Raw genomic sequence first — 12,183 nt, 5'->3', positions numbered from 1 at the left:
GCTAATTGGAGGCATATGGGGGCTAATTGGAGGCATATGGGGCTAATAGGAGGCATATGGGGCTAATAGGAGGCATATGGGGGCTAATAGGAGGCATATGGGGGCTAATAGGAGGCATATGGGGGCTAATAGGAGGCATATGGGGGCTAATAGGAGGCATATGGGGGCTAATAGGAGGCATATGGGGGCTAATTGGAGGCATATGGGGGCTAATTGGAGGCATATGGGGGCTAATTGGAGGCATATGGGGCTAATTGGAGGCATATGGGGCTAATAGGAGGCATATGGGGGCTAATAGGAGGCATATGGGGGCTAATTGGAGGCATATGGGGGCTAATTGGAGGCATATGGGGCTAATTGGAGGCATATGGGGCTAATTGGAGGCATATGGGGCTAATAGGAGGCATATGGGGCTAATAGGAGGCATATGGGGGCTAATAGGAGGCATATGGGGGCTAATAGGAGGCATATGGGGGCTAATAGGAGGCATATGGGGGCTAATAGGAGGCATATGGGGGCTAATTGGAGGCATATGGGGGCTAATTGGAGGCATATGGGGGCTAATAGGAGGCATATGGGGGCTAATTGGAGGCATATGGGGGCTAATTGGAGGCATATGGGGGCTAATAGGAGGCATATGGGGCTAATAAGAGGCATAATGGGGCTAATAAGAGGCATAATGGGGGCTAATGAGGCATAAGGGCTGATATGGGGGCTAATGAGGCATAAGGGCTGATATGGGGGCTAATGAGGCATAAGGGCTGATATGGGGGCTAATGAGGCATAAGGGCTGATATGGGGGCTGATATGAGAGGCATAATGAGGGCTAATGAGAGGCATAATGTGTCATCCACAGATGCCCCCATAACAGTGTGTCTTCCACAGATCCACCATAACAGTGCGCCTGTGCACTGACGAGAGACAGAAAGAAGGGGAAAGAATCCGTGGAAGCAAGCAGAGGACGGCACTGCAGACGACTGAATAGCTTCTTTTGTAAGTAAATTGCTTTATTATAACTGTATCCCTGCATATCGCAATTCTCTCGTATTTTGTAATCTTATTGATATATACTTATTTTGTTTGTGCCCCCCCATTTTTGACTGTGGTATCTTTGTGCCCCCCCTATATATTGTTCCTAGAGTCGCCACTGGATACAATAGAAAATGACTTTCAATGTTCATGACGGATCTGTCTTGGCTATGTTAAAGATAATATAACGGATGCAGAAGTAACGGAAGCATTTTTGCTGAACCCTACCGGATCCAGCAAAAATGCTAGTGTGAAAGTAGCCTGATACCAACATCCTTTATTCAGGAGGAAACCCATACACACAGAGACCATTGGCCAAAAAGCTGTTACCACCACATCCGGCCCTTAGATTAGAAGCAGCGCGCCTCTGCTATGAACACTCAGCCAAGACAGAAGATGGAAGCTTCATCTCTGCTACATTTCCTGCTCATCGTGCATCTGACCTTCTCAAGATCTGCAGGTGAGAACTGAACCTGGTCTGGTACCATATGTGACCTGGAAACATTAGCAACAAAATAATTTTCTGTTGGGCTCTATTAATCTTTTTTTTTAACAATTAGCCCCTTAACTTCTGAGGTCAGCCTAGTTTGTGCTCCATTTTTCAAATTTTATATGTACATTTATTTCAGTAATGCAACTTAAAAGGTAAAACTAATATATGAGACTCATTACAGGCAGAGCGAGATATTTCAGGCTTTTATTTGTTATAATTTGGATGATTATGGCTTACAGCTTATGAAACCCCAAAGTCACAATTTTGAGGTCCCGTTTGCTCAGGGGGTATGGATTAATTAGCTGACTAGAGTGCGACACTTTGAGCCGAGAATATTAAAGGGATTCTGTCACCTCCCCTCAGCCAAAAAACGATTTAAAAGCAGCCATGAAGCACAGCTTACCTGGATTAGGCTGTGCTCTTTTATCTTGAAATCCGTCCAGCAGTTACTGCAAAAAACGACTTTGATCGATAAGGAAATGTGTCCTGAAGGTGCCCAGAGGGGCGTTTTTTTCTTCCTAGTGAGCCCAGTACCGCCCCTCTTTCAGTGCCCAGCCCGCCTTCCTTGTACTGTCTAACCGCCGCCCCCAGCCTGCCACAGCCTCCCCTCCCTCTCCTCCCCCTCCCTCACGCCGAACGAAGTCTCGCACAGGCGCAGTACCCACTGAGGGCTGCGCCTGTGCGATCATCAGGAGACTGAGGGCGGCAGCTTCATCTTCGTCACTGGGCATGCGCCGAGCCCAGTGACGTCCGATGTTAGCTCTTTCCCTCAGTCAGCCTGGTAGGAAGCGCAGAGGATTGCCGATCGGCTGCTGCACCCTGCGCTTTCTCCAGTCTGCCTGCCACAGTGAAGACGGCCAGCGATTTCTTTCCCCACCCTCCCTTCAGGAAAGAAATAAGTATTTGTTGGGGCGAATTAGGTATTATTATATTAAGTAAAGCTTTACTGAATTTATACATTTTCACTGAGCAAAAACAAATACTTATTTCTTTCCTGAAGGGAGGGTGGGGAAAGAAATCGCTGGCCGTCTTCACTGTGGCAGGCAGACTGGAGAAAGCGCAGGGTGCAGCAGCCGATCGGCAATCCTCTGCGCTTCCTACCAGGCTGACTGAGGGAAAGAGCGAACATCGGACGTCACTGGGCTCGGCGCATGCCCAGTGACGAAGCTGCCGCCCTCAGTCTCCTGATGATCGCACAGGCGCCCTCAGTGGGTACTGCGCCTGTGCGAGACTTCGTTCGGCGTGAGGGAGGGGGAGGAGAGGCAGGAGAGGCTGTGGCAGGCTGGGGGCGGCGGTTAGACAGTACAAGGAAGGCGGGCTGGGCACTGAAAGAGGGGCGGTACTGGGCTCACTAAGAAGAAAAAAACGCCCCTCTGGGCACCTTCAGGACACATTTCCTTATCGATCAAAGTCGTTTTTTGCAGTAACTGCTGGACGGATTTCAAGATAAAAGAGCACAGCCTAATCCAGGTAAGCTGTGCTTCATGGCTGCTTTTAAATCGTTTTTTGGCTGAGGGGAGGTGACAGAATCCCTTTAAACCTTTTCACAAAATTGTAATTCTAAGCTGCATCAATGCAATTCCTTTTAATTTGCATTACTGAAATAAATGGATAATTATTAAAATTTGTATGCTTTATGGCGGATCATTATTTTTTTTAAACGTCCTTTTATTTGTACATTTTTAAGAATATTCCAAAACCTATTTTTTTTAGGATAGGTTCACACCGAATTTTTTGGAGGAGATTTTGAGGCAGATTTTTTCTGCAGGTTTTTCAGCCAAAGCCAGAAGTGGATTCATGAGATATCAGAAACCTAAAGGAAGGACATTATACTTCTCCCTGCCGGATCCACTTCTGGCTTTGGCTGAAAAACCTACAGAAAAAAAAAACCTGCCTTAAAATCTCATCCAAAAAAACTCAGTGTGAACCTAGACTAAAAAGAACAAATAGGTTTTGGCATATCTACCCTTAAAGGGGTTATCCAACCATGCGTGAGCACTTCACACGGGTGGAGCTTGGGAGGCTCATCCCAGTCACGGTCTGCTATTCTCTGCCCCCCCCCCCCCGTATGTTTACATCCACGCAACGGGGAGATGGGGTGGCGGCCATGCAGCATCAGAAGGGACGCGGGTGCCGGGGAGCGAGATAATTATATGTGTGAGGGGCCCAGGCATTGGGAGGGGGGGGGGAATAGGGGTTTCAAAGTGTCTATGAGAGGCCTAGAGATTAGAAACTCAGCATAAGGGCTCATGCACACAAACGTATTTTGTTTCCGTGTCCATTCCGTTGTTTTTTGCAGACCGTATGCGGAACTATTCATTTCAATGGATCCACCAAAAAATGTATCCGTATGTCCGTTCCGTAGCCCCGCAAAAAAGACAGAACATGCCCTATTCTTGTGGTTTTACAGACAAGGATGGACATTGTAATAATGGATCCGCAAAAAAAAAAAACGGATGCGATACGGATGTCACACAGATATCATCCATATTATTTGCGTATCTGTGTCTTGTGCATGAGCCCTAAACTGACTCCATTTTAAAAATGACACCCCTCAAACTCTTCAAGGCGGTATTTAATGGTAACCCTTTCTGGGGTTGTCTCATCTTGGACATTGTGGGCATATCACTAGGATATACTCCCAATGTCTGATAGGTGCGGGGCCCATCTCCTTAGAATGGAGCGAGCAAAGTGAAGGAGGGTGCACCCTGCATGCACGGCCGCCCTCCATTCATTGTATGGAAGTGTCTAAAAGAGCTCAATGCTGGCTCGGCTATTTCCATCAGCCCCATAGAAGTGAATGGATTGGTGGTTGCGCTTGCGCAGTGCGCTTACCATTCATTCCTATGGCACTTTCGAAAATAGCCGAACATGCCAATCCGATAGAAATAAATGGAGGGTGGTCGTGCTTGCGCGGTCCGCCCTCCCTAACTTTGCAGACTCCGTTCTAAGGATAGATGTGGGTTCCAGAGGTGGGACCCGCACCTATCAGACATTGGGGGTATATACTAGCGATATGCCCCCACTGTCTAAGATGGGAATACCCCTTTGACTTTATTAAAGTCAAAACTGTAGTAAGTCTCAGATGAACCATTAATGTGTTGCTTCACTTCTTTATAGTAAATGGGCAAAAACAGGTGGCGGTGAAACAACCAGAGGTGGTGAGAGCAGAGGCAGGAGGATCGGTGGCCATCACCTGCTCTTTTGCATCTGATATTCCCTCCTACTCTGTGACATGGACCTTAGGGTGCAATACTTCTGAGAAACTTCAGGATCTCACGTGTTTCCAACGCAGGATAAACATCTCTTACCCAGATCCTGGTCAGACACCACACAGCCCACATGGAGAACCCAACTATGAGGTGAATGTGACAATCACTATCATCAACCTGACAGAGAACGACTCAGGAACCTTCTGTTGTCATGTAAAGACTCCTAATATGGCGGGAACTGGACCCGGAACAAGACTGGAGGTCACTCCGAGATCTATTCCTGCAGGTATTTTATAGCTGTGAATATAAGACAGAACACAGGAACCCCTTAGCATGACATAAAACATACATCATAAAAATTCAGACTAAACTGAAATAAATACAGATCTCCCAATCCCCTGCATAGCCATAAGTGATAAACTTCTGAATACCAGCAGCCACCACTAGAGGGAGCATCCCACTTATACGCCGAACTCAATAATGCAAACGGTATACAATGAGCTCCTCAGCTCCCCCTAGTGGTGGCTGTAACCACCAAGATTATTTTTTTTTCTAAATTCACTTTATCCATGCGATTTGGAGCTCTGTATCAGAAAAACAAAGCTGTTTTAAGAAATAATCATTACTGAATATTGGACCTAAAAATGATATGGTTTTAAAAGGTGGACACTCACTTTAACCAATGTCTGAGGGCCCACTACCATTCACAATGTGACCCACAATGCTTCTCCCCCTCCTCATTAATCTTGACTAATTGTGTCTTTATTTTACAGAGCCCATTCAAGCAGTGTGCCTCCTAGTGGAAATCATACACATCGCCTGCCTCATTGTCCTAATCATACTCCTGGGCATTGCTGTCAAGAAGTCCTGTTAATGCGCCATCTTCGCTTATGACCCCCTATATACTATTGGTTTCCTTTCTCTATAGTATATTAGTAATGATCGGCACAAAGCCTCATACCTGAATTGGACGACCGCACGACAGACCACACATTGATAATCAGCTGTGATTTTAGAGCTGCTGTAAGAATTGATAAAGTGATACTCTGACGAGAGACGTACGTGCCAATGTCTTTTACAAGCTGGGCCACAAAAAAGGGTGGAGTTTGCATAGAATTTGCATGAAAATGGGTGTGTCTGGCAGGTTTAGGGCGTGGCTTCCAGGTGACAGACGTCTCTCCTTCCCTGTCTTTGCTCCTCTCTCTCTCTTATCTGTGGTTCAGGACTTAACATGAAATGTATTGGAATTAATAAAAAAAATAAAGCGGAATAATCCCTTGCTTCTCTGGTTTAATGTGAATGTCCCTCTTGGAGTCTTCACTTGTTAGAGCAGAAGTTTGTCCCTCAGAGCTTCTTTTCCTTATTGGTAAAACGGAGATACAAACCTGATAGAAATATTTGGGGTTTTCTGGTATTAGATATTGATGATCTATCGTCAGGATAGGAAAAAGGGCCCTAATAGGCTGGTTACTGACAGGTAGAAATCCTACACTGCACTACATAGAGGATCGCAGGTACAAGTCCATTTGTGGGACTACTAAATATAGCTAAACAAATATTTAAAGTAAGTAAAAAGATCAGCAAAACACATAAAACGTTATTTTAACATAAAAAAACACAAACCAAAAAATTTACATAAATTTCCTTACCGGCAATACCAGTCTCATCTCATACGTCCCAACTGTCCTGAATCCGGCGGGAAAGGATTTCAGTGGCTGTTCCATGGTCCCGGAATGGCTGAGGTATGTCCCGCTGTCTCTATGTCCACAGGACGCAGAGACAGCTGATTGTAATGGTGAAGCAGGGAGTCGTCTGCTCCCCGCTTCACCATTCAGCTGCCGGCGCTTCCCAGCCGCAACATGATGCGGTAACACATTGCGCTGCTTGACTGTGTGGGAGGAGCGGTGGAATCAGCCTGTGGACTCTTCCTCCTCCTACACAGCAGCACAATGTGTGACAGTATCCTGGTGCTGTGGGGCGTCGGTAATCATCGGAGGAACCATGTGAGTATTTACTGTTTGTTTTTTATTTCCTTCCTGTGAGGGGCACATATCTAGGCATAACTACTCTGATGGGGCACATATCTGGCATAACTACTGTGAGGGAGCACATATCAGGACAAAACTACTGTGAGGGGGCACATATCAGGGCATAACTACTGTGAGGGGGCACATATCTGGTCATAACTACAGTGAAGGGGAACAAGTCTAGTCATAACTACTGGGAAGGGGGCACATATCTAGGCATAGCTACTGTGAGGGGGCACATATCTGGTCATAACTACTGTGAGGGGGCACATATCAGGGCATAATCACTGTAAATGGGGCACATATCTGGGCATAACTACTGTGAGGGAGCACATATCTGGGCATAACTACTGTAAGGGGCACATATCAGGGCATTACTACTGTGAAAGGGGTACATATCAGGGCATACTACTACCTGGGTACGGCTGGACTCCTGGCTCACTTGCAATAAATTTGAGTGTAGTGATGCAGAAATGATGTCCAGACCTTTAGATGAAGTTCCAACGTTTCTTTTACTGAAGATAACTTTCATCCAAGCAGTATACAGCTTTGGTCTCTGGTCCCAGAAGGTTTTAGCAATGGTTGGCAAGAATAAATTCTTCTGCTTGATATGTGGGGAGCTTGCAGGATAGGACGTCTGCTTGGTAGCTCTGTAACTGTGGCAGGAATTAATCTTCTGCACTTTTCTATAACTTCTGCTTTGTGGGGACAGATTAGCTGAGGAGGAATGGCTTCTCCTAGGTCTCTGGACTTAACTCACAGATGATTTCTCAGGGGATGCTTTCTTCCTGGAACTCTGGAGGTCGTCTGTAGTTTTCTGCTTTCTGCATCCAGTTGAGTTGCAGGTGCTCAGACTGGGGATGTGATCAAGTCTCAGCCGAGACAAGATCCTTGCTGTCTTCCCTATACAGGGGATCTCCTGAACGCTATTACACAGCCTTCACCTAGCAGGGGGGAGGCTACACTGACCCTAACTTCTTTCTCCACCCATGCTGCAGGATGTGGGAACAGCCCACTCTACTCACAGAGGGGGAGCTAAGCTGGAATAAACCATTCCAGCCTATATACACTAAACTAGGCCTAAATACCTGGCCAGTGCGTTTCTGCCACCTGCTGTTGAACCTGGAAAATTACAAGGAACAATTATATTTAACATGGTTTTGTATGCACATTTGTGAAGACATAATATAAATTACATCAGATGACAGTGTAAAAGCTTTTAGAAGATAGTAGCGGGGTAGAGGCGTGTAGTAACACAACTCTGGGGTGTTACATAAGTACAAAGCTGGTCTGTACGGAGCAGTGTAAACAATAAAGGAGACGCAACGCTTACCCGAATGCCCTGGACCCTTCATACAGCAGACCGGCACAGACTCATAGGATATGCCTCAAATGTCTATTAGCTACAAAGAAAAGGGGGTTAGTCAGCACATCCCAATGCGCAGGTGCACGCTGCCATGGCTAAAAACATAGAGGAAATATAGACAATGCAACAGCACTCTGCAAACCAGATAAAGTACAATAATGCCATAGTTACAAAAAATATTTTAGTGCTAATGCTACGCTTATTTATAGAGTGAGATGCTTGGCAAATGCATTTTGTACAAAACCATTTGAGCCCGTCTGCCGAACGTCAAGGCGATCTCTGTAAGACAGCAAAATAACACTAAATACTTGGGAAAGCAGAAAACCATTTTCTTTGCAGATTTACAGCACCAGAGGTGTGGCTCTCCAGCGAGTCGTGCACTCCTGATTAGCCTGTCTGCCCCATAGGCTGATTTTAATTATCACTACATTCATTGGAAGCTGTCTGGCACAAGGAAAGGTATGGAGTGGGCTCGGCATGCATGTTGGTACCTGCATCCCTTGGAAGTAATGGAGGCCATTATGGCACCAAAAATGGTAAAATGCATGTGGAACCAACACTTCCTGAACTTTATGGCGGCCATTATGGCACATAACAGGCATTATTTAGTGTTAGGTTCCCATCTTACACAGATCGCCTTGACGTTCGACAGACGGGCTCAAATGGTTTTGTACAAAATGCATTTGCCAAGTATCTCACTTTATAAATAAGCGTAACATTAGCACTATAATATTTTTTGTGACTATGGCATTATTGTACTTTATCTGATTTGCAGAGTGCTGTTGCATTGTCTTTTTTTTCTCAACTGTCCATTAGGTATGGGTCCCACCTCTTGGACCCGCATATTTCTCCAGAACGGGGCCCCCAAAGTGAACAAGGGCGCAACTCCTTCCATTCACTTCTATGGGAGAAGTCCTCAGCTATATCCATAATGCCCATAGAGGCGGAGAGGGGACTGTGCTTGCGCGGTGCACTCTCCATTAACTTCTATGGGAGTTCTAGAAATAGCTGAGCACACTTGCTCAACTTTTTTTGGAACTTCAATAGAAGTGAATGCAGAGCATGTGCGGTGTGCCCCGTTCTAAAGCTAGATGCAGGTTCTACAGGTGGGTTCCTTACCTATTGGACATTGGTGGCATCAGGAGGTCCCATCAGTAGGACTAAGACCACTTAGACACTGGATAGGTGATAATTTATCAGTCTGGAAAGCCCCTTTAAAGGGGTTGTCCCACAGAACACAGTTACTCCCTATCCATAGGAGGAGAGGATGTGTCTGATCGTCAGGGGTCTGACTGCTGTGTCCCTAATGATCATGAGAACACGCGTCCTGTTCCCCGTAATGAGCGCCAGGTTGCGCTGCTCCATTCATTCCCTATGGGACTGCGGGTGATAACCGAGTACAGCTCTCTCCATTCAAACAAAAGAACACGGAGCCCTCATTTCCCTGGCCCAAGCGTTCAGATACCTTCTGATCAGATACGTCCTGTGGCATAGGTGCTTTTAGTGGGGGAAACCCTTTAAAGGGTTTCTGTCATCAGAAAAATCGTTATGTAGCTGGCTGACACGATGTGCTAATGTCACCAGAAGAAAACTGTATGACTTATATCTCCCTGCCTGCCGCCGTTCATGCTAAATAATGACCTGACCTTTATAATATGCTAATGAGCCTCTAGGTGCTAGTGGGGCGTTGCTGCAGCACCTAGAGGCTCCGTCCTCTCACCGTTTGGCAGTGATTGACATCATTGGTCTCCTCCGTGCCCCGCAAATCCCGCGCCGCCCATTTTAGTATTAGGCGCAGGCACAGTGAGTGAAGGTCGCTCGCCTGCTACGTCCTTCACTGATGCACAGGATCCGTTTTATTTTTTCTGTTCTTCTGACAGATCAGAAAAATGGAAATACACACTGGCCGTGTGCGCTCTATATCATGGATGCAGACTTTTTGGCTTGAATGGGTCCACAATCCTCAAGATACGGAGCGGTGCTGAGGCACAGATTGGAAGCCCAAGGAAGCACTACGAAATGAATGGGTCTGCATCCGTAAACACCATGCACACGGCTATTTGCAATCCACAGCATGGGCACGGGGCACACGCTTTTGTGCATGAGCCCTTAGGGGATAAATACTTTTGCAAGGTGCTGTATTATTAGGCTACTTTCACACTAGCGTTTCAATTTGCCGGTACTGAGGTCTGTCATAGGGTCTCTGTGACACAGTGAGAGGTTTGGTCTGGAAAAACAGGTATTTTCCTCCCAGTATGTGCTGCTGGGCTGATTTACAGCCAGGTGAGGTCAAATACCGGACCACATTTTAAGTGCTGGTCTGGGTTTTGGCAGCACCTGGCTGTCCTTAAATAGGCAGCTGGGCTCAGAAGCCAGGTCTGTGTTGGGATCTGGGAGCCTTGTGTCTGGATGAAGGCTTGCTACCTGTTTGGCGTGGTGTGAATTACCACCAACACAGCAAGGTGACTTTTTGCTTGTTTATGACTGCTTGTTTTGTCACTTGCCTAAAGTGTGAATAAAACACTGAACTGTTGTCACGGACGGTGTACAGGAAACAAGGCAAAGCAACATGTATAAATGACTCGCTGGATCCGAAAGCTAAGGAACCAAGGGAGACCCCTGCAGAAGACCTGGCACTTTCCCTGGCTGCTCAGCCTATGCAAAGATCCAAATGGTGGAGGTTTGCATATCCACGAACCTTGACTATAAAGCCCTGAGCACCCTACAATAGTGAGGGGGCACGACCACCGGCTCCCTACACAAGATACGGAGGGAGTCAGGGTCACCTGGGATCCAGCAAACAGAAAATAACAGATAAAGGTACAACACTTAGCTTTGTAGCAGACAGGAGAACAAGGTCAGCATGCACACACACTCCAGGAAGTAGTATAAGCCGCCCAGAAAAGCATTCTGGGGAGGAATTTAAAGGGAAGCAATTAGTCCAACACATGACAGCTGAGAGAGGCTAACGAGAGGAGGAGCTGAATACCACAACACAGAAACTCAAGGAGGAGGTTCTGAAAGGCCTCTGTCAGAGCTTCTCAGCTGTCTGGTTGTGACAGTACCCCTCCCTCTACGAGTGGACTCCGGACACTCAGAACCCACCTTCTCAGGATGGGACCTATGGAAAGCCCTGATGAGACGAGAGGCCTTAATGTCCGTCACTGGGACCCACATCCTCTCCTCAGGACCATACCCCTCCCAATGAACAAGGTACTGAAGAGAACCGCGGACAAGACGAGAATCCACAATCCTAGAGACCTGAAATTCAAGATTCCCATCAACCATAATCGGAGGAGGAGGCAAAGGCGAGGGTACAATGGGTTGAACATAAGGTTTCAATAAGGACTTATGAAAAACATTATGGATCTTCCAAGTCTGAGGAAGATCAAGACGGTATGCAACAGGATTGATGACAGACAGGATTTTGTAAGGCCCAATAAACCTAGGACCCAACTTCCAGGAGGGAACCTTCAATTTGATATTCTTGGTAGACAACCACACCAGATCACCAACATTCAGGTCCGGACCAAGCACACGTCTCTTATCTGCCACACGCTTATATCTCTCACTCATGCTCTTTAGATTATCCTGAATCTTTTGCCAAATAGATGACAAAGACGAGGAGAATCTGTCCTCATCAGGTAAACCAGAAGACCCCTCTCCCGAGAAAGTCCCAAACTGCGGATGAAACCCATATGCACCAAAAAATGGTGACTTATCAGAGGACTCCTGACGACGGTTATTTAAAGCAAACTCAGCAAGGGACAAAAAAGAACACCAATCCTCTTGATTCTCCGCCACAAAACAGCGCAGATATGTCTCCAGATTCTGATTGACGCGCTCTGTCTGGCCATTCGACTGCGGGTGGAAAGCAGAAGAGAATGACAACCGAACCCCCAAGCGAGAACAGAAAGCCTTCCAGAATCTGGAAACAAACTGCGTGCCCCTATCAGAGACTATGTCTGAAGGAATACCGTGCAATTTGACAATGTGATCAATAAATGCCTGCGCCAGCGTCTTAGCATTGGGCAAACCAGGAAAAGGGATGAAATG

General features: G+C 46.6%; 1 protein-coding gene across 1 annotated transcript; it reads left to right on the top strand.

Annotated features, from left to right (window-relative positions):
- Positions 1-1,112: 1,112 nt before the first annotated feature.
- Positions 1,113-5,945, top strand: LOC122919662 (myelin protein zero-like protein 3). Its single transcript, XM_044268821.1, has 3 exons — positions 1,113-1,489; positions 4,643-5,020; positions 5,508-5,945. The coding sequence occupies exons 1-3, from the start codon at positions 1,402-1,404 to the stop codon at positions 5,606-5,608; spliced, it is 567 nt and encodes a 188-aa protein (XP_044124756.1). The 5' UTR covers positions 1,113-1,401; the 3' UTR covers positions 5,609-5,945.
- The last annotated feature ends 6,238 nt before the right edge of the window (positions 5,946-12,183 follow it).

This window comes from Bufo gargarizans, chromosome 9, assembly GCF_014858855.1.
Source record: "Bufo gargarizans isolate SCDJY-AF-19 chromosome 9, ASM1485885v1, whole genome shotgun sequence".
NCBI lineage: Eukaryota > Metazoa > Chordata > Amphibia > Anura > Bufonidae > Bufo > Bufo gargarizans.
Note: the sequence above shows the minus strand (reverse complement) of the source record. Positions and strands in the feature narration are given on the sequence as shown.

What these genes read in the sequence shown, in the direction of transcription:
- LOC122919662 (XM_044268821.1), top strand. Translation starts at nt 1,402, where the DNA reads ATGAACACTCAGCCAAGACAGAAGATGGAAGCTTCATCTCTGCTACAT. An exon ending in GACCTTCTCAAGATCTGCAG is followed by an intron (nt 1,490 to 4,642) that starts GTGAGAACTGAA and finishes ACTTCTTTATAG; the next exon opens with TAAATGGGCAAAAACAGGTG. An exon ending in TCCGAGATCTATTCCTGCAG is followed by an intron (nt 5,021 to 5,507) that starts GTATTTTATAGC and finishes TTTATTTTACAG; the next exon opens with AGCCCATTCAAGCAGTGTGC.